General features: G+C 39.3%; 2 protein-coding genes across 4 annotated transcripts; one reads left to right on the forward strand and one right to left on the reverse strand.

The window, feature by feature from the left end:
- Positions 1-1,877: 1,877 nt before the first annotated feature.
- LOC135428026 (sodium-dependent neutral amino acid transporter B(0)AT3) lies at positions 1,878-17,833 on the reverse strand. Of its 3 annotated transcripts, XM_064681815.1 has the most exons (10): positions 17,540-17,833; positions 9,758-10,073; positions 8,442-8,674; positions 7,801-8,378; positions 6,943-7,090; positions 6,217-6,578; positions 5,987-6,149; positions 5,719-5,922; positions 5,340-5,408; positions 4,737-5,193 (listed from the first exon to the last, which is right to left on the reverse strand). In XM_064681815.1, exons 2-10 carry the CDS (start codon positions 10,023-10,025, stop codon positions 5,188-5,190), a joined length of 2,031 nt encoding a protein of 676 aa, XP_064537885.1. In that variant the 5' UTR covers positions 10,026-10,073; positions 17,540-17,833; the 3' UTR covers positions 4,737-5,187. The 3 variants fall into 3 exon arrangements, with proteins under 3 accessions (XP_064537883.1, XP_064537884.1, XP_064537885.1); XM_064681813.1 differs by lacking the exons at positions 4,737-5,193; positions 5,340-5,408 and adding an exon at positions 1,878-4,121 and having other exon boundaries at positions 17,540-17,832; XM_064681814.1 differs by lacking the exons at positions 4,737-5,193; positions 5,340-5,408; positions 17,540-17,833 and adding exons at positions 1,878-4,121; positions 12,004-12,022.
- Positions 17,834-18,875: 1,042 nt separating this feature from the next.
- On the forward strand, positions 18,876-21,025 carry LOC135428146 (E3 ubiquitin-protein ligase RNF25). Its single transcript, XM_064681966.1, has 3 exons — positions 18,876-19,032; positions 19,099-19,170; positions 19,241-21,025. Exons 1-3 carry the CDS (start codon positions 19,025-19,027, stop codon positions 20,313-20,315), a joined length of 1,155 nt encoding a protein of 384 aa, XP_064538036.1. The 5' UTR covers positions 18,876-19,024; the 3' UTR covers positions 20,316-21,025.
- The last annotated feature ends 1,258 nt before the right edge of the window (positions 21,026-22,283 follow it).

Genomic DNA, 22,283 nt, shown 5'->3' on the forward strand with positions numbered 1-22,283 from the left:
TTGCCGAACAACTTCATCCGCCCAACTCAGCTGTTGTCCAACACTCGCTCTCTTGCCCCACCTCCAATTCAACTGCTTCCTTATCAATGCTTGTGGCCTGTGGCCTGCTGCGCGTCTGCCCCGAATTAAGCTTACATCATCCATCAGCTGAAATCAAAACCATAAGCAGCAGCAGCAGCAGCAGCAGTAGATGCGGCTTATCGTATAGTTGGCTTTGACTTATCATACCCTGTAGCAAGTGCACAGCAAAGGGTATATTGAATGAGAAGCTTATAAAACGACGAGTAAACTAAGAGTTTTTCACTATTTTTGGCTACTATACAATGTTATGTATGATACCCTGTAGCTAGAGTTTGTAAAAGGGCATATTAGGCTATCTTGAAATATGCATATAAAAAGTTGAAATATTGATTTTCTGTATTTTGCTTTCGCTTTCACACATTTCTTCTCAAAATAAATATGTGGGAACTGCTAGTCGTGTATTAGAGCCTTTTCTGAAATAATATGAGGGGTATCTAATAACCAATACGAAAATCTTTATAATTTACCGAAAAGTGCAAGCACAAGACACCGAGTGAAATAAGATCTGTCATTATGCAATTCCCGACAGGCCCCAGACTGGAGGCATTTTTTTCGGATATTCAGTACAGGGCATCTTCTAGTCAATAACTAATTCTCGTTAGCAAAGATTTCACTTTTGTTGACATATGCCAAGCTTATCAATTGATCAATATCGGAAATGTTTATTAATATTATTCCCGCGTACGAGGCGGCATTCTTCAGGGACTCGAATGTCATATTAAATGGTATTTTTACCGCTATTGCTGCTTTAATTGCTTGAACTAAGGTCACACACGCTGCACTTGCATAATGAGCTGTTCAATGAGAGCGAAAGAAAAAGAGAGAGAGAGAGGGAGGGCGAGATAAAGCCAGATGATGATAAAGGGAGAGGTAGCACGTTGCCTCTTTTGGACTTATCAAGTGCTACTTTTGCACCGCTGCAAAAACCAAATTTGCCAAACGAAACTTGAACCCGGCGATAAGCCTAATCTGTGAATGAGCGTTTTCAGCTTTTGGCAAGCCTTACTCTCAGTGCAAAGTGCTTGCGACAAATTTGAAAACAAACTAAAAGAAAACAACAGCAAAAAATCGTAATGAATAGAATAACACACCTTCGTTCTCGAGACCCTGTAGAAAATATTACAAAGAATTTTGTATTCGTCGCCAGAAAAGAAAGTCGAGTCAGCAATACTCTAATATTTTGTTTTTCAGGAAACATTAGGAACTTTTGATTCCATTAAGATTATTAACTATTTTACCCAGTTAATATTAATTCATTGTCATTCAGGAAACAGTAGAAACATTTTACAAGGGAATGTTTTGTTTTTGACTCTAATAAGATAATTAATTATTTTACCCAGTTAATATTAATTCATTATTTTGAGTAAAGGCCTAAAGCGAAACACTTCATAAATAAGTTCTTCATTGAAACACAAACATCTCTTGTTCTTGAACTTAACGCACTATTTATTTATATATCTTTATTTAAATAATAATTACCTGCGTATATCATAATAATGTTTCACATAAGTAATTTCACTTTACGGTTTAAATACAATCAAATTTACACGAGTCCATTTTGTTCGCATACATAATTGTATATTTATGTATATTTATATATATCGCTTAGTTCTCTTAAGCCCTACGACAATAATTGATATACAATATGTTTATAGGATCGTATGTTCATGTTAAGAATTAGGTGAGAATAAACTATACAATAAGATTTGGTAACTATTTGGTTTCGGTTTACGGTTTGCGAGGATATGACGTGATGGGCTTAACTGTGGATTTCACATGCTTCTTCAACTTTTCTGCGGAGCGTTATGTTTATAACACTTATGAGTAGTTTCCATATCAATCTCTGAGTTGGATATATATAACTATTATATAGAAAACAACTGTTTGGCTTTTTAACTCTCATATCTCTAGCTCTAGCTCGCCGTCTATAAGCTTATCAACTAACCCAACTAACCAACGACCTGTCTCTGCGCAAGGTACATTTATCGAGCTTTTGGGTGGGCTCTTTTCTTATAGATTTCTTTTCATATAGCCCTCCCAGATACTAGTTATACGTGGCATTCTTCTCACTGCAAAGGAATTTGTTTTTCTGTTTGGGTTTCAAAATCTTTTTTTCGAAAAATTAAAAATAATAAAAATCTCTGTATATAAAGTTGCTTGCCCATCGAAACTGTCAAGTTGGTGGCCGACGTTCACGAATGTCGACGAGGCTCACATCATAAGTATTCTTTGTTTTAATTTTATGTCTTATTGTCTTCAACGTTTGCCGTTTACGAGTACTTTGAAAAATTCCATGTTCTTTTGATTACAGTTATCTCGCCTGATCCGAAATCGAGAATTTCTAGTTTTTCTATGGATGTGTGTGTTTTCTGGATTGATTATAAAAACCTGTTGCAGTGCTTTGCGGAAACCGAATTTGAAATAGGATTATGTTTTAAGGACCTTAGGTGAACTTAGGTGAGTGTGCGAGTTTGTTTCTGTTTCTATTAAAGTCAGATCAGAATTTAATGCCGTCTTAAGAACTATTCATATAATTATTCATAACGTTTATTTTCTTGTAATTCTTCTTGCTCTTGTAATAGCATTTTACAACCACTAAAACTATTCACAGCAGTTTTTTTTTTTTGTTTTTGAATATAAGAAAATACTTTCAGTGTGTGAAAAATAAACATGTGAGGGCAGAAAATATTAAAATACTGAATTATTTGAGATTAGGTTGAAGCAAGTGGCCGTATGTGAAAATAAGTTGTAAAACGTAAACATAATTGATGATATTTCTTAGACTACAATTCGAGGATATTATTTAGAATATCACACATGCCATACTGTTTTTTTAAACATTTTTTTCTATTTTTATCTGCGTGTAAATTTTAGTATTTCTGTTGTTTTTTTGGTATTTTTAGTATTTTCTTATTTTATTTGCAGTTAACAACTGAACTAGTAATTCTTTAGTTAATATTTCAACTTGCCTAACCTTTTCGATCTCTGTTTATATTAAATTTATGCATTTTTTCTTATTATTATTACAATACTTTTGCATTTACACATATACATAAGTATATATAAGTATATATATATTTAAATTAACCTTGTATAGAGCTAAACTGAATATATATTTGGGCGCGATAAGTTCAACTTGAAACTGAATGCTACTAAGTAAATAAAAATAATGAGTTAAACTCTTGGAAATGCGTTTGGTTAAAAGTTTCTTTGGGTTACACTACAAAAAGCGTTTTGCAATTAAAAGTTCTCATGGCTAGGCAGGGTATACAACTGGGTTATATATAGTATATATATAATATATATGTATTAGGGTTTATAAGGACACAAATACAATTGCATTGTGCTCAACAGTTAAATTCTAAAAAACAGTTTTCAACTAAATGCTACGGCAACAGAAATTACAAACATTTTTCTTTTCAACTCTCTTCAGAGACCCGTTTTTAGTTCAATTGTAGCTCATTGTACATAGTTTAATTGTGTGTGAGTGTGTGTGTGCAATAAAATGTTATTTTAACAATTTTGTTTTAACTATTTATAGCTTCTTTTTTAAATCTTCTTAAATTTCTTTGTTTAATATTTGTTTAATTTGTTTTTCGCTTAACTTAAGGTTTTTTAAATATAAATTATGTTAAAATACTTAGTGTAAATATATAAATGGTTTTTGCGCTTTAATCGCAACACCAGATTTATATATAGCATATTGTTCTCTATATATAGATTTCTGTTTTTTTTTTTTTTTTTTTTTTTTTTTTGACCTAACCTCTAGAATTAAGAGGTTGCTTACCCTTGCCGCACTTGCTTGTCTACACATCATAGGCGTTCTTTCTGTAGTTCTTCTTTCTGCTTGTTGGCACATTTAGATGACTTGTGCCCAGGTTTTTAAGGGGCGTGTTTGCATGTGTTGTTGGACGCATCATCATCATACGCATTGTCATGGGCTTGTCCTCCTCATCATCGTCTGAGAAATCGCTCTGAGTCTTCACATGACCACCTAACGCGGGCCCACTAAAGTCATTCTCATCATCCTCATCGTCTTCCTGTTATCATAAAGGGAATATTTTTTATTTAAAATAAAGTTTTTTAAATATTTCAGGTAATATATCTTGAGCTATAAATTCTAAATATAAAGCTTTAAAATAATAATTGGTTATTCAGTTTATTTGTTGATAAACACAAAACATATGGACACGCGGCGTATGCTTAATATCACAAAGCTTCAAGCTAACACAAAGCTCTAAAAAAGCGTCACTTTCTTAAAACAACCAACAGAGGGCGCTGCAAGCAGCGCTTGCAGTGGCCATTTTCTTAAACACTTAGAAACCATAATAAAATTCTTGAAAAAAAAATACTAGAACTCTTTAGAAGAAACTCTTTACAATACAAAACAAACAAAAAAAATAACAAGTGCACAAAATTGGGCAAATATTGGGTTTTAAAATCGCATTAATTTTCGATATAATTTTGTACTTTACCTTCTTGATTTGCATTACTGAACCGTCTCATTAGCCAATTTAAAGATTTTTTGTTCGCTTAGCAGCCCCTTGAGCTGCAGCTGACAGCCTTAGCCTAAATATTGAGCTGTCTAGGTGAATGTTACTTGTCTAAAGTTTAGGTTATCCTTTCGTTTATAAACATTGCACTAAACTAAGTTGCTGGTAAATAATTGTAAACGTTTTTTGTTTTTGTTTTTTTTTTTCTGTTTTACGTTTAAGTTTTCCTTGTTCTTTGTAAAGAAGGCGCTGACGAGTTATCTAGTGTTATCGAAGCTTAACGCTTTATCGTTTATCGAACTCTATTACATCTAAATGGCATTGCGATTGTTTTTTTTGCTGTAGTTAAGTATTTGCTGTGCGTTTTTTTAAAAGTATTAATATTTTACTTATTGGCGTATGCGGATCGGTTCGAATCGGTACGTAACGTATGGATGAGATTTTTGTTAGGGTATTTCTAGTCAGGCAGACGGCGCGTGAAATTTATCCTTACAGCGTGGGTGACAGGCGTTACAACGGTTTTTATGTTTCGGGAGGCTACTTTTTGAGTTAGTTAAAAGGTTAGGTTAGGTATTCTTTTTTAATGCTTTAAACTTGTTTAGTTCTTTAATTTCTAGTTCTGTAAGTTGAGTAGAACGCAAAGGGGGGAGAGATAGAGAGAGAGAAAAGAGAGTAGAGAATTTTGTGATTAGCAGCAAGTTAAGGGGCATGTGTTTCACGGATTGGTACGGTTGAGTTTTTCGGCCGGGACAAGAAACAACTTACTTCAAAGTCTCCAATTGTGAAGCGTGTGGCCGCTAATAAATCTTGCGGTGGCATATCCGGACTCAAATTCTGAACGACATTGAGCGCGTTAAGAGCGTGATGAATGTTAATTTTTTTCGGTATTTTTTCAAAGCATTTTTAGATAGAGAAACAAGCGTAAGTGTGTGGGATGAGTCATTGAGTGAGAGAAAGACAATTAGTTACATTTAAAGAGAAAAATAGAGAGAGAGTAACTTAGCTTAAATACGTATTAAAAAATGAAACGTTCAAAACAAACACATCAAATTACTTGGACCAAAATGTAGATACAAGTACTATACAAGAGTAAAGACCCCCTTAAAAGGAAGGTAATACGCAGGCTTAACCATTTGTCACTCACATCATCATCATTGTCAATCATTTCCTTGGTTGAGGCAGTCGTCTCATTTCGCCTAATGGAGCCTTGGTGTATGTCCAGGTCCACCTTGAGGCACTGGAAGCTGCGCATGAGGAACACAATGGGCATGGGCAGCACACCAGCCAGGATCATTGCCAGAGCAACGCCCATAACCCAACTGGGATAATTCTTTTGTTCAACAACGCCCTAGAAAATACCATAGAAAATATTAATAATAAACTATATAGGAAAGTTGAAGGTATACGCGTACCAGATCGGCATTCCAAGCGCCATATGTAGGATTACGTATGACCATAAAGACTATGGAGGAGACCAATATGCACACCATGATAACTGGGCCAATATAGCGCCAGGTCCACTGCCAATACAAGCCGGGTCTGTAGCCCGTCATTTGATAGATGTCCTCAGTGAAGCTGTGAAAGGACATGTAAGCCTTAGCTGCGCAACAATGTGTATCTATATTTGGGTGGTAGGACTTACCGTTCATGTCCGTAGATAAATATGACAGCAATCATTTCCATTAGGGCAACTACAACCAAACCAATTGTACCGGCAAATGAATCAAACATCTTGAGCCAATATTCGCCGGCACCTGTGCAGAAGATGAAACCGACAATAAAGCAGAATAGACATACCACACCAGTGACATGTTGTTTCTTAACCCGCTTGATGATGTCAATGTCGAACAACGTGCACAGCATCCCCTCAAGAATGCCAATCTGTGAGCCCAAGCCCAACGACAGTAACATGGTAAAGAACAACACCGCCCAGAACGGTGCGCCGGGCAGCTCGACTATGGCCTGGGTAAAGACAATGAATGCCAAGCCGGTGCCTTCAGCGGCCTAAAATAATTAAAATAATATAAAAATTATGGTTTTAAGTAAAAGCTTCTTGACAATAAGGAAAACATATTATTGTTTTGAAATCAAAATCCGCCGAGGAAATGGGTATTTAAGCAAGAACGAGTTCGTTTTAATTTTAGTTTTAAGAAAAAAGGGTCCCTATATATCTGCCATATTAACGATCGATCATTTTTCCATACAAAAATCTAAGATCGGGGAAAACTGTTTGATTTGCAACTGAACATATGTTCAAGTTAAACTGAAAAATAAATTAAACAAATGTTCTACTACGCCTAATATCTTATATCCAGATTTTTATCTAACTGTATATTATATATCGTATGCATATATATACACTACTTACATTGTCTAGCTCCTTGGACAGGCTGCACTCACTGAGATGCAATAAGCTGAATTCGGTTGCATTGATCTTATGGATGGCCGCTTCGTAATCCTCGCTGCTGGCATTCTTGAAGGGCAGCAGCGCATTCTTAACCAATATTTCCGTATTGCTATAAATAGAGGGAGAGGAATAGAAAGAGAGAGAGAGGATATTATTGGATAGCTAGCTAAAATCGGTTACAGCCAGCGATTCGAACAGTAGCTCAATACCTAAGCGGCACCAGCTCAAATGGGCCACGCAAATAGCTCAAGAGCAATTGTCAATAACTCAAGGCACGGGAGAGAGGGCGGGGACACAATGCAGAAACCTGTGCAGCGCCCATTAATTGAAACAAATTGACAGACAGACGGGCAGATGGGGAGACGGACGGACAGACGAGCCCGTATCGATTGGCCTATCAATGAACAAATAACATATCTAAAGATAGACAAAGCCGCCGCCCGATGCGGTTACAACTAGGTGATGGACTGATTGACTGACTGACTGACTGACTGACCGACTGACTGACTGCCGACTGACCGACAAAATGATTAACTGACCCACCCAATACGCTGCCCGCTGATGCGTGCTGCTGAACTTGCAATGACACGACCCCAACCTTAAACAAGTAAGTGTGCACTACTTGAGAGTGCCCGACAGGGGAGTTACCCTATACGCAGTGGATGATAAACGAGAATATATATATAGCAAAAATTTCATCACGAGCATGGCTATATCGATTCTGATTGAGAATAAGTATCGATTGTGGGATGAGAGATGCACTTTGGCAGAAGGCCCGTATACCCTCTTTAAGCAATTTTATAGGGTATATTAGCTTACCCGGCCACACAGCGATCCACATTGACAGTGGCCTTGAAGCCGAGTATGGCAAAGATGACGACACTCGCATAGATGGCGGTGACTGCATTACATACGGACACCAGCAGCACATCCCGGACGCAGTTATTCTTTGGCGTATTATAGCTGCCAAAGGCAATCAGCGAGCCAAAGGCCAGGCCAAATGAGTAAAAGACCTGTGTGGCCGCATCCAGCCAAACTGTCGGCTCCAGCAGCTTTTCCACCTTGGGCGTGTACATGTGTATCAGACCGGCGCCGGCGCCGCGCAGCGTTATGCCCCGTACAAAGAATATGGTGAGCACAATGTAGGGAAAGAGCGAGGTGAAGTAGACCACCTTGCCGGAACTCTGGATGCCCTTCATGACAATGAAAAAGACAATGGTCCAGGAGAGCAGCAGGCACAATACAATCCACCACTTGAGGCCACCGGGCTCATCCATCGAGGGCGCCGCATCCAAGGTGGTGCGGTACCAGAAATATGTAGTCTCCGATGACTTGGCGCACTCGTCCAGCTCAAAGCCGCTGCCATTAAGAGGACAGGTGGACCAGGGCAGCGGGTACTGTAAATATAGAAAGAAAGAGTATTGAGAATTCGCATAAATATAAACAGTTTTTTGACTTACCCGAAAACTATTAAACAGATAGAAGAAAACCCACGTAATAATCACGTTGTAGTAGAGCGCCACGAAGAGCGTGACGATGCACGAGGAGATGCCAATGCCGCCCAGCCAGGGATGTATGGTATTCCACACGCCCAGAGCGCCTAAACGCATGCGCTGGCCAATGCCCAGCTCGATGAGAAACAAGGGTATGCCCTCCAAAATCAGCATGATCATGAAGGGTATCAGAAATGCACCTAAAAAATGCAAAGTGAAATCCAAAACTCAGTTGATGATTTACCCCCAAACCAATTCCCACATTATATGTTAGGGTATTTGCACTTCGATGCATATCCCAGCTGCTTCTTTCATTTTTTGTCTCGTTCCTAATTGAATTAGAACCGTGTGGGATGTAAGCTTGGAATGTGTCTTTCAATAAAAATGCGTTGTTTAGCACGAGGCGCACAAGTCCAACCAGTCCCGCCCAAAAAAAGACCCTCCAATTAAGCTCTTCCGGCAGGCGCAAAAGTAATGTGCAAATAACGGCCGCCCTTCAGCCCACCCAAACCCCCCATACGAACCATTCACCCATTGTAAGCTCTGCAATTAGTTCACATTAAATCTCATAATGTTATTGTCAAAGCCTCGCATTTGATTAGCTTTAGCAGTCACATGATATCGGTTATGTATGTACATAGCGAACACGAGCGGACTTTGGAGTGAAATGCGCCTGAAAGGGCCAATAATTGTGGCTAGCACATTAAACTGCTTTTTAGGGACAACAGAAAGCTGTTGCCGGCGCCCGAGCTGTTGCTCTAGGTTTTCGATTACAGTGTTAATTAATACACAGGAGCGGACTTGAAGTGGATGGGCCCAAGAGGGATACCCATAGCAAATGTAATTATGCGAAGCACTATTTTAAGAGCTGAGAAGGTTGCGTCCAATTATTTTTCATCGTATAGAACTTTAAAGCTCAACATTTATTTCATAGCCAGTACAAATACGTGGCCCCATTGTACATGCGCCCAGCATGCGTCCGACATAATAAGCTCCGCCCCTGGTAAGGACTGCACCTAATATGAGCAGCTGCAGTCAAAGTAATTAGCTTTATCAACGTCGCACAGGTGGCGATTGACTTAGCTGGGAGTGGAACTGGGATTGTAATTGGAACTGGTCGGGGGATTTGTCAGCTATCATCGGGTTGCCAAGTGCAGACAGTGATTGGCGCACGCGAATGCAAAAACAGAAGGGAAAAAAGTGCCACATATTGCAAATTTTTGGTCGATCAACGACTGTTACCGGAGACCCTTTGGGTAATTCGATAGATAGGTAATACTCACCGCCACCATTCTGTTGGCACAGATACGGAAAACGCCAGATGTTGCCCAGCCCCACCGAATAGCCAATAATGCTGAGAAAGAACTGCATCTTGCCGCTCCAGGCGGCGCGGTCCGGTTCACCTGGTATATCCACCGATTGCACCGAATTGCGTTGCGGAGCGGTTAGGACAATGGTCACCCCGTGGGTGCCATCGCCCCGTGCTCTTGTGTTCAGGGGCGCCATTTCGTGACCGTTACGCGGTGCATCAATTATTTTCGTGGCAGCCATCAACGCTGGGAGTTAACTCTGATTGTTGCCGTTCCAACGAGCCGTTTTCTGTACAAATAGCAATAATAATAAACGGAATTAGATTTTTTTTTCTAATGCCGTCAACTTACGTGGCTTATGGTCACACAACTCTGCTAAAATTAACAGTGAATATCCAGTCCCTAGAGAATTGTGTGTGCCACAAGACATATGGCAAGCGAATGCGCTGTTGCATGTGCTCAATCTAGAACTCAAAACTGCTTATTATACCCTGTAGTCATCAAATTACAAAGTTGAGCATATGTTTGAGGCAGACAAAACAAGGTTTATACCACGCAAAAAAGTGCATATAATCTTTAAGGCATGGTAAAGTACTGATTAATGCAGTGATGATTTCATGGGTTGTTAATGTTTTGGCCTTGATGGAGTTCAAAAAGAACATGTTTGATTTAACATTCAGTACGTCGATAAACATGAGCTTCAAGTTTAACAGTGTCTGCACTAAAAAGATTATTATAGAGTTCTTTTTCACAATTTTCAAAATGGTACACAGCTTGGCTGCAGCCAAAACAAGAGGTTGGCTCAGTGCATGATTAAAATAATTGCTCGCTCCGGTTCGAGTCCCTAATTAGTATCAGCTTTTAAAAGTTTTTTTAATATCTAAGCTCAGAAAATAAGGCCAAATTGTTAGTTATTTTCCAAACAGTCCAAGTATTTTTATACGTGTATAGTTATTTATGATCTTATATATAAATATTGTTTTATTTATTATTTAATTATATAAAAAGACAATAAATTTTTTATTAAGAATTTTTTTTTAAATTAATTTTATTAATTAAGCGATATTATCTCTACGCCAAATTGGCAGTAATGAACAATATTACATCTCAGAATTGAATACTGGGTAATGCCTAGTCGACTCCAGTATATATTACAGTTCCCGCAGTCCCTCTCCCTCTCTCATTCTACATCTTTTTCCTTCCACCACACACACAGCATACAACTCTTAAAGGACACTCTGGCTGTTTGATCAATAAGTTGGCCAAAGTTCCGTAGGTATGTGCGTGTTAATGTGTGTGTGTGTGTGTGTGTGTCTATATGTATTACCCATGAATTTTATATGTAAATCACTTATAGTTTGCCATTTTTGTGGCCCGTCCTTGAGCTGTGACTTCAAGTGGTTTTGCGCGTGGGCGGTTCGTGTCCTGACGCTTAACTCAATTTATGCCCTAATTGTTGGCCATTAAGGAAAGTTTTTCGTGTACAATTTTTCTGTTTGCCAACTTGTGTACCTAAATTTATTAAGTTACTTAGCTAAAGTAGTTGGGAATAATTCTTTTATATTTTTGAGCTTGCCATCTGCCAGTTGCTAAAAACAATTTGAAGGGCCCTACCCTCTATGCAAATCCTTGTCTCGTTTGCTGTCCTTAGTTCAAGTCAAATGTCAACGGTTTTCCATGAAAAGGTCGCAGCTAATTAAACTGCACACAAACATGCATTTATGTATGCTGCTATATATATCTGTGTGCGTGCCACAGTTTGACAGTCACTGCACCAAGTTCACGCCCTGCCAATAGCCCCAAACTGCACTCGAAACATGTGGCTTTGTAGAGGGTGGACTCTGCCCAAATCTATGGCAGAAGGTCGTTGCAAATTAAACAAAAAGCAAAAGGAACACACACACACCACACACATATGTATGTATGTGTATATGCATATATACAGTCTCAGGCCAGACTCTGTCTATGTATTGTGTGCTATTTACTTGGAGGCTCGTCTAGCCTGCTGACGTAGTAAAATTGTCGTTAGCAGAAGTCATGCCAGGCGGAAGCTAAAGCGTAATGGAGAAAGCGAGAGAGAGAGAAAGAGAGGGAGAGAGAGACACCCAAAGAGAGCGGGAATAGGAAGGACAGAGAGCAGACGCTGCGTGGGTGTGTGTGTAAGCAGCTGTGCAGAAAGAAGCAGCAGCAGCAGCTGCACAAATTGAATAGAAACTCACCACAAATGAGAGACAGCGAAAGATAGAGCAAAGGCTAGCAAAGAGCGAGCGAGAGAGTATGGTAAAAGCTAAGCGAAGAGCTTTTTGTTGGCGTCCTGCTGCGGCAGTCGCTTCATTGATGCCAAAATGCGCCTAGATAGGAGGCGCACACTATGTGTGTACATGTGTCTCTGTGCGTGTGTGTGTGTCTGTGTGTCTGTGTTGTTGGTGTTCTTGGTTTGTCCAACATTGCGTATACGTAATGCGCTATGACGTCTTTGGCAGGCAAACAGCCAACGGCAATTGCGTATTTCGTACAATTTTCTCTGGCACTATGAACTGCATATAGGCAAGATATTCCGGAATTCGTAGGCCGACAATAATTGTAATTAATTATTGCAATAATTGAAAATGTTATTACATGCCATAAAAGGCAAAAACAAAACAATACGGATTATAGTTCACCAGCTTTGCGAAGAGCGAACACCCTTGACCCAGTCCTAACAGTTGTTGTTGTTGTTGTTCTAGTTGTTGTTGTCATGGTTGTTGTTGTTGTTGTTGTTCACGCATTGTTGTCCGTTCGTCTTGGCCTTTCAATCTTTTCACTCCGTTGATTACACAATCCCATTTACGTTACGTAAAACTGAACGCAAAAATAAACGTCCTGCGATAGCTCAGCTCCGAGCTGTGGCTATTGTTGTTCTTTTCTGTTTACTGTTGTTGTTGTTGTTGCTAAGCTGTGATTTGTCCGTCGCAGTTTGTTGGTTCTTTCATTGTTTTTGTTAAGCCACCTGGCAGCTGGCCCACGTCTTTCGAAGCTTAAGCGCCCAACCGCCCTGCCGGCGTTTTTCTATATAAAGCTCAAGCTGTCAAGTTTTTGCTTTTCGCAGGACACGCCTGGCCCTGGCCCTGTCAGCGTCTCGCTGTGCATATGTGTATGTTTGTATGTGTGTGTGTGTACGATTGTTAGCCACTGAGTGGTCTGCAACACAATGCTTAAACAGTTTTTATAGGAAATTACTCAATAATAGCCTCCAAGACTGAGCGCCTAATGGAAGCCAAATGGTTTTGTACTGCCACTCGGATAGGCCAAGCGAATAGCTCAGCAAATAGTACACTTAAATGTCTGTCAATTTATTCAATATATATATATATAGATATGGCTTTCATATCCCCTCGCTGGCCCAATTATATAACCGAGCAATGCAAACAGATTTATTTCACCACTGAGCGCCGCAAATAGCAGAGCACTCTTTTTTAGCCGACCTGACACAAAAATACATTTTAAATGAATGGAAATATACCAGGCGCATAACCCCTAAAACGACGCTACCTATCAAACACACACACACATACACACAGGCGCACACACTCACACGTGCTGGCAAAAAGCTTGCCATTCCGCATTTGTATTGGTGTCTCTTCAGTGCGGCTCAACTTGAAACCCCGAATAAAGGACATTTCGAAATTGCGTCGTGCCAAAATTATATTTAAAACAGGAAAGAGCGCTCGGTCGGCGGAATGATCGCCTAGCAAATGCCCTGTAGTCAATGTTATAAGAGAAATAATTAATTTCACAAAGAGTTTTATAAAAAGCTTCCATGTATAGATACATATATTTATATATATACAAATATATAGTTTACTTGTTGTTAATAAACTAATCTGTGCAGAGGTTTTTTATCGGGTTTAACAACGTTATCTATATATCCACTGTATCTAATATATTTATTTACATATCCTTGTGTACTTTCAGTATAAAAAGCATTATCATTTTGAACAATTATGACAACCAATAATATCTAATCATTATCAACTATAGTATAAAGAGATCGATAGCTATGAATTTTTTATAATAGGCAAATTATCTTCTTTTTTTCAATATACGCATCTGTATACACACAATTAATTTTACTGAGCTTTTCCCAATACATATTTATACGCTAATGTTATATATTATAATGTCATTGTAAACATTCTTGAGCGTGGTAATGTGAGATGTTATGCTATTATCATATTCATATTCATCAACTGCATTTTGTTTTATCAAATTACTTGAGTAAAATTCTAAAGCAGAATGCAAGCATATAAACGTATGTTAACGCTTACATATCAAATTTAATAGCTTTAGATGTTTTAGACCCCAAGTTCAATAAGAAGACAAGATCTCAAAAATGTTCATAGATGGCTTGCATAATCACAAAAGTTTTCTGCTTGCGCAAACATTTTCTTTTCACTTAATTTGTGTTTACAGGGTATATTAAGTTCAACCCCCTTAACAGCTTGGCCAACGTAGGGTGTGCGCGGGGTTGCTTTAAAGCTGCTGACGCTAGCTCCGGCAAGTTTAAAGGAAGGAAGGGTCGTCAGATATAGCACACGGGGGAGCCTGAGTGCATTTGACATGGCGTGTTTGTCAGAGCAAATCGATAAGCGAATTGAGGTAGTCGACGCGGCTTGACCCGAGTGGGAGGGCGAGGCAGCTGTAGGGGCGGAGCGAGATAGTTGTTTGGGTCTTTACTATTTTACATAAATCATGCAGTGTGATTGCCTATAAAACACATTCGATTCATGCAATCGATTTGCAACGTTTTATGGCTTTTTTCGCATTCGTAATTTCTTCCAGGCCCACACACAGTCGCTGCACTTGTAAACACATTGGCAATAGCCATGTAAATAGCTGCATACACATAATTTGCAGCTATTTTTGTTTTGATACATTTTGGCATTTGCAATGTGCGGCACTCGGCGAAATCTAGCCCAGGCATTACATTTGGCCTCTGCTCTTGAACAACTATTTTCTCTAATTTGTATACTCTGTTCGGAGAAAGATAAAGAGTATATTGTACCTATGTAAGGTGAAAATTTGGAATATATACTCGTCTATGTACTCGTCTCAAACAAAGTGTAATATTTTCTAAGTATATATTGAGTTTCTCCAAAGACCCAAAAACAAAATTTCTTCAAGTCCACCCAGGCCACACAAGTCACAAATGCCAAACAAACGACTCAAATAATCTGTTTTTTGAACTGTGAACAGAGTATTGTGCAAGTGATTGCACCCCATCCAAAGTTCTTATTTGCTTTTTTTTCTGAACTAACAATGAAAGTAATTCATTTGGCGCCGAAAATCTATGTGATATATATTCGATGGTAAAATTCAAGTGCAGCACCCGCTGCCGCCCACCTTGCTCCCTATCTATATTTCTTTCTCCACCCCCCTCTCTCTCTCGGGTCTTGCTTGTGTCCGCACCCCCGCCTTGGCTTCCTGGAAATCTGTGCTAGTCTTTCGAAGCGGCATAGACTGGGCTGGACTGGTTGGAGCCACTTGGCTCTGCTTAAACTGCTTTAGGTTTGGCTTAAACTGCTCCATTGAATGGTTTTGTATTTCATCTGGCTTGCATTGTTTATGCATCCCTAACCTTGGTCTATTGCAACTTGCCAGAATTCTTATATAAACACATGCAACTGATGGGTGGCACAGCTGTTAGGACTATGGAAAATTTTCTAAGTATTTAATAGATGCTCAGCTACGGAAAGTTTTTAGAATATTAAATAGATGTTGACCTAACTATTATCTACGCATATAAAACCTATTGGAGCTCTGTGTTTTGTTGTTCTAGGTTAGTTTTCCAAGATTTGTTGAGTTTCGTTTTTAGTTACGGTAGATACTTAAACAAAGTACGAACCATTTATTGTAAACCTATTGTAACGTTGCTTTGTGCAACCTTATGTCAACAAAAGGTTTCTTACTTTATGAAATATCTAATATAAATTATAGAGTAAATACCGATACCATCCACTTGCTAACTAAAGCCGGCGGCTGGTCTTTATTCCAATGGAACCAAATTAAAGCCAAACCGAACTCGGCTATTTGTTGCCCGTGACTATCCTTTGTATGTATTTTCTCTCAACATCGATTATTAAGTAAAGCGTCAGGTTCTATCCATCAATCTAAAACCTCACGGAACTCAGAATCTTTGTGGACGTAAATCTGCAAACTAGGCCTTGTTGAGTTTGTTTTTACAATTTAAAGCATAAATTATATTGAGATATCAAATGATATCATTCGCTTATTTCTTAGCCCATGTAACTCAGCTGTTTTCTGCTGTAGATTAGTATTTTTTGATTTGCATACTTTCCTTAACGTTAAATATGTAAAATATATTTAATTAAAAGTAAAGAGAAAGTCGATGAACTATCCAAGCAACTGTAGCCGAGTGTAACTCAGCTGTTTCTCGCTCTAGATTCACAAAAGACAGCTTATTTGGTTTCGTTTCTATGGAAACCCATGATTATACGGCATTCAAAAGCAGCTGATATATGTAAGGCACTCCCCAGTTCTACTACGAAATATTTGCATGCGACACTTCTCAGGGGCAAGTGCACAGAAAAATGTTGCGGCACGGATAAGAGCGATTCATCAGGTCGACAGTTGCACTCGGGAAATGCCAAAAAAAAGTAAAGAACCAGTACCTTATATAGAGAGACTCTCTACTACATACATATGTATATGTATGCACAATTTAGCGGTACTTTCGCTCTCACTCTGGCCACGGCAGTGGGAGGGAGATGGAAAGTGAGACTGGCATTTGCCAGGGCCAAAATGCAATCAGCCAAGCACAAAGTTCACTTTCGTGTTATTTTTTTTGGCAAAGCATCAACTGTTGGTCTGTTGGGCTGCTGCGGCTACAGTTGCGGACGCGAATGTGTATCCGAGAGGAAGGGGGTTGTATTTGAGTGTGAGCTTTTAAGGTTTTTCTATGTTTTTGGGCAGAACAACCCCCAGCCAATGCCATTGCCAGCCTCAATGCAATTTCCCTTCACCACACAACGAAGATGGGACCCAGAGAGAAAGAACGACAGAGAGAGAGAGAGCGAGAATGGGAGTGTGGCAGCAGGAGTGCGAGAGAGCAGGCGTGAAAAGCTTGTGGGAAAGTCAAATTGTTTTACAGCATTTGGATATATAGTATTTTCCATGGCTAAAAACTGTTTATATTTATGGGTTATGCAAAAATCAATCACATGATGTGCTCAAAATTACAAAAAGCATAAACTAATATACTATACACATCAATCTTGTTTAACGAGCTTTATGCAATTGTTAGAGCTGCTGCAACACGTGCTGCCCCCATACGGGCATAAATTTGTTTATTTTATATTTTTCTTGGTAAAATTGATAAAAAACAATAAATAGTAAATGAAAACAGCACAAAAAATAACACAACTTCGACGTGCGAGTTGTGCAAATAATTTGCATGCAAATATTCGCTGATTCTTGATTTTGTATTTTCGCATTTCTTTGCTTAGCGAAATTGTAAATGCACGAAAATGTAAATATTTAAAATGGGACATAATGAATAATAATAGTTGTAAAAGTCGCAGTAAAGACAAAGCACGTGCATCCTTTTTGCTTATATGTATATGTATATGTATGTGTGAGTGTGTGTATATGTGTGGGTCTCTGTACATGTGCTGCGTGCGCAGGACACGTCAGGATAAAAGTGCTGTGAAATTCTATGCGCTATTTCATCTCTTCTTATTTCAAGCCACAACGTACCAAACTTTGGGTTGGCTTAGCTTCTTTTTAGATGTTCCGTTTAGGGGCGGATTTTTTCACACAGGACGCAAGCTGACGGCGCGCCGTTTTATTATCCTTGTTGACCAACTTTCTGACAACTCGTGGAATTTAATGCACTACACACAGACACGCGCACACACACAGAAATTTCAAAAACTTTTCTTATTCAACGCAAAATTTGCGTTAAATTTTCTTTATTTTTATGTTAATTTTTAATTTCACGTAAATAGCTTTGCTCGGTTTTCACGACCGTAGCTTTGTGCTTTCCGTTGTAAACTGATTTTTCGCTTGGCGCCGACCAACGAAAATGCTGCCAGTGCCATTTAATAGCGACTGCTCCGGGGTGCGATATTCATTCGATTCCATTTCAATTCCTTCATTCGATAAACAAACGCGAGCAGCTTGCGACGGCGCGCTGTGGTGAAAAGCGTACGAGAAAACAACACCACCCCACCACAGGCACCACAGGCACCACCAAAGCCAGCAAAACCAACACCACCACACAACTAAGAATTGACGCAACCGGGCGGCGGCAGGACTCTTGCATGGAAATTTTTTAGTTCATAAATTATTTTGTCTAGGATGTCAAAAATTCAAGCCCAAAACAGAGCCAACCCCTAGCGGCTGCTTGGCTTTTTGTGTGTGAGAGATTGTATGTACATATGTGTGTGTGTGTGTCTTCAGGACTGAAGGGAATGACACGAGGTCCTTTTATTAGTGTCTTATGAGAAAGAAAAGAAATAGAATGAGGGTGAGCAGACGAAAATATATAAGATAATAAAAATAAATTCATTTGTAAAAGTTTTCTATTTTTTGTATTACGTAATAAAATACAAAATAAAAGCTAACAAACATAAAATATAACTGAAGGAAATTAGACAGAAATCGTAAAAACAGACATTGGCGTTTAATAGCAATAATAATATAAATATATTAACGAGCTCAATCATATTGGTAATTAAGAGTATTAATAAATAACGAAGTATCAATGCTAAAATAAAACGCTATAGGGGTTATAAGAGAGGTAATAAATTTCGATAATTTAATTTAAAATTTTCAAAATAGAAACCGCAAGAGAGTTAAATTATTTATTTGATTTCTTTTTAACACTATTAATAATTTCAATTTTTAAAAATAAAAAGGGCGCGAACCCGTATTTTAAACGTTACATTAACAGCCTGTAACTACCCATAGACGTCAAGTCAGCGCTGCTGTGGCAAACTGGCTGCTAAAGGCTATGTAAACACTTGTTTTATCTACCAGAGACTAGATGGCGCCACTGAAGCGGCTGTCCCATGTTAACGCTCGCTGTGACTGGCCGCCCTGTTAAAGTTGCGCTGCGACTGTCCCATTAGAGTTGTTGTTGTCAGGCGCAAAATTTTTGTCTCAATCGATTTTTTTATAATATTTAAGAAATTAACACTTAACCAAATCAAAATATCCCCAACAAAAGTAACAACGAACATGGAGACGTAAGTATCGAGCTAAAATTGAATGTAGTTATTGTTGTTTTTCACATCTTATGCATTTTGCTGCAGTTTGCTAGACGAGGAATTGGAGTCGTTGGAGGCGATTCTTATGGACGATGTGCGCATTTTGCGCCGCACCAAGTGAGTCCCACAATGAATATAACCCTCTCACCATATTAATTAATGTTTGGTGCTTCTGCCTTGCTTGCAGCGGCGCTGTCGAAATCATTGAGACAACGGTGCTGCCGCTGACCGGCGAGGAGGACGAGCAGCAATATATTTGCGTAACGCTCCAGGTGCTGCCCCCACCTGGCTATCCGGATGTGAGTCCCACGTTCAAGCTGCTGCGTCCGCGTGGCCTGGATGATGGCCGCCTGGAGGCCATACGCAGCGCTTGCAACGCCAAGATCAAAGAGTCGATCGGCCTGCCCGTTGTCTTCGATTTGATTGAGGTGGTGCGGGAACATTTGACCGGCAGCAATTTGCCCAGTGGCCAGTGCGTCATCTGCTTGTATGGGTTTAGCGAAGGCGATGAGTTCACGCGGACCGAGTGCTTCCATTACCTGCACAGCTATTGCCTGGCACGCCATTTGAATGCGCTGCGTCGCAGCTACCAGGAGGAGTTCGACAAGCTGCCAGCTTGGCTGCAAAAGACTGCAGATCCCTTCCAGGCGCTGTGCCCCGTCTGCCGGGAGCACATACACGACGAGTCCGATAGCCTCAAGTGCGCGATGCCGCCCTCCGAGCTGGAGAATGCGCCCGAATTTCAGGTAACACAGGAACTGCGCCAGATGCAGCAGCGCATGTCGCAGCTGTTTCTGCAGCAGAAGAGTCGTGGAGCCATTATCGATGCAGAGGCCGAGGCCGGCACCGTCATTGCCATAGAGACCGAAGAGGATGTGCGTCGGCGACAGCGTCACGAAGAGGCCGAGGCTGCCAAGAAGCTGGCCACATCACCAGAGGCAGCCGGCAGCACGGCCTGTGCCAAGCCCGCCGCCAGCAGCTTTGCGCCCGTGGTGCAGGAGACGCAGCGTATCCTGCCGGAGCCCACAAACAACAACTATCAGCATCACAATCGTCGGCATTATCGCGGCGGCCGGCGTCATCATCATCATCACCACCATCATCATCGTGGCGAGCGCGCCGAGGCTGCGCATACCTCAGGGGCTGCTGCTGTTGGAGGAGGAGGCGCAGGTGCAGCTGGTGCCGCAGCTGGCAGTGGCGCCAGCTCTGGCGCAGGCAAACAGCCAAAGGCGCAAACTGCCGGGAGCGGCCATGCCAGGTGACACTGGCGCAGCACCAGGCTGCTGCGTCTAACAATGCCAATTAAAAAAGACGCAGCCCTGACGCTAACAATGCCAATGCCCAAGCTGTTGCGCCCGCTGCTGTCCTGCTGCTAATATACAACAACAATAACACACACACATACACACACTCCGCCCCCTTTAAAACTCGCTCCTTTAGTTTGTTTATTTTAATTTGTTTGTGCAACACTCAATTTCTGTGAATTTCTGAACCAACTAGTTGGCTCAGATGATGATTGATTGATTGATTGACTTATGTTTAGTTTAGCTGGATGGCGAGCGTGGTTTAGCGAATTTCAATTGATCTATATTGTATATGTATATTTATAACTATGTATTTAGTTTTATGTTTATTATATAACGATACATCTATTTGTATTTGTAATGGCTTACAAAAGACTTGCGGCATTGTGCCGACGATATTATTGGTTAGGAGAACATTTAGGGCGTTCCGAAATATATGTATTTTAGCAGCACCAACTGGCAGCGCTGGCGTTGACGTACACACACACATACACACACACACAAGCACACTTTGATATTTACTAAACGCATAAACTGCAATTCGCACTTGAACTTTAGCATAAATGTTTAACTCGTAACTATTCCCCCCCTCTATCGTTCTTCTCTGTGGCAGCTTAGCACAAGATACATGAAAACAATAAAATAAAAATAAAATTTATGTAAAGTCATCCGTTAGGCATAAAAATGATGGGCATGTACCAATTAACAGCGCCATTCTAGTCAGTTTCATATGACAGAACCGATATTAAAAGTACATAACACTAGCAACTATATACACAGACACACACACATCTATATGTCTGCATTCACATATTTAAATGTCTAACTAATTAAATGTTTGTGTAGAACAGAAATATAGCAATCCATTTGGATCTGCAAGGCAAATACTACAAATACCAAATTTCAATGTGTCAAAAAAATACAACTAAAAAATTAAAATGAATAAATTCAATTCCATTATACAAAATGATATTTTATTTGCAAGCAATAAGAACGTGTTATAGTAGCAATATTGTAGGTATATACAAGCTTTCCCAGATCCACCTTTCACCGAGTCATCAACTTCAAACTTTTATATTTCAGGTAATTATGGTCCGATTTTCAAATCATATAGCCTTTTAAACTCGTACAGACCCCGATTATCGGTTTCCATTCAAATAATTCCATTTTGAGATTTTACCAATTTTCATCAAAATGGCAAATTTACCAAAAATGGGGTCGGTTATGTAATCAAATTTTTTGGATACCATTCAATTCTATGGATATTCACGAGATGATCGAGGTATACCTTGCCAGGATCGGACCTAATTTACCCGAGAAACAGCCATTTAAAGATTTGCCAAAGAATTGTTTTTTCAAATATCTCGGGTAAATATGGTCTAATTATATTCAATTCTATGGAAATTCACGAGACGAAGAGGTATACCTTGCCACAATCGGACCTAATTTATCCGTAATATAGCCATTTAAAGTTTTCAAAAAAAATTTCTTTAATATCTCGCCTTCTATAGATTTTCACTAACTAAAAATGACATAACTTTCTCTGATCTGACTGAGCAAATTACCAAGCGAACAGAAAACGCAAGCAAATCGACAAAAAATGTTTATTACATTTTTGTCTATGCATAATAATTGAAAACATTTCCTTAACGTCTGTAACTAAAAACACTTGTCAGATTTTGTTATTAATTTTCTTTTTTTTGTAAAGGTTTATTTCTCGTTTAAATTGTTTTAATTTAATAGAATTACAAAAAACGTTGAATGCATTTCTATTGTTTCGTATAACAAAATAATTTAGTATTAGTATTATACAATATTTATATAAAGTTTTTGCATTTTTTCTCTTTTCTTTTTCCTTTTCACTCTATAATATTAGTTATATGTTCCACTTGCATATAGAAAACAAAAATAATTATGCATTACAAA

This window comes from Drosophila montana, unplaced genomic scaffold, assembly GCF_035044405.1.
Source record: "Drosophila montana isolate Dmon_TW-CO22-7 unplaced genomic scaffold, ASM3504440v1 contig_2438_1, whole genome shotgun sequence".
NCBI classification, from domain to species: Eukaryota; Metazoa; Arthropoda; class Insecta; order Diptera; family Drosophilidae; genus Drosophila; species Drosophila montana.

Excerpts from the sequence above, each read along its gene's own strand:
- LOC135428026 (XM_064681813.1), bottom strand. The coding sequence starts at position 10,025 with ATGGCTGCCACGAAAATAATTGATGCACCGCGTAACGGTCACGAAATG. Across the intron at positions 8,675-9,757 it reads GTGCCAACAGAATGGTGGCG|GTGCATTTCTGATACCCTTC; the intron begins GTGAGTATTACC and ends TGCATTTTTTAG. Across the intron at positions 6,150-6,216 it reads TTTATCTACGGACATGAACG|CTTCACTGAGGACATCTATC; the intron begins GTAAGTCCTACC and ends GTCCTTTCACAG.
- LOC135428146 (XM_064681966.1), top strand. Across the intron at positions 19,171-19,240 it reads CGCATTTTGCGCCGCACCAA|CGGCGCTGTCGAAATCATTG; the intron begins GTGAGTCCCACA and ends CCTTGCTTGCAG.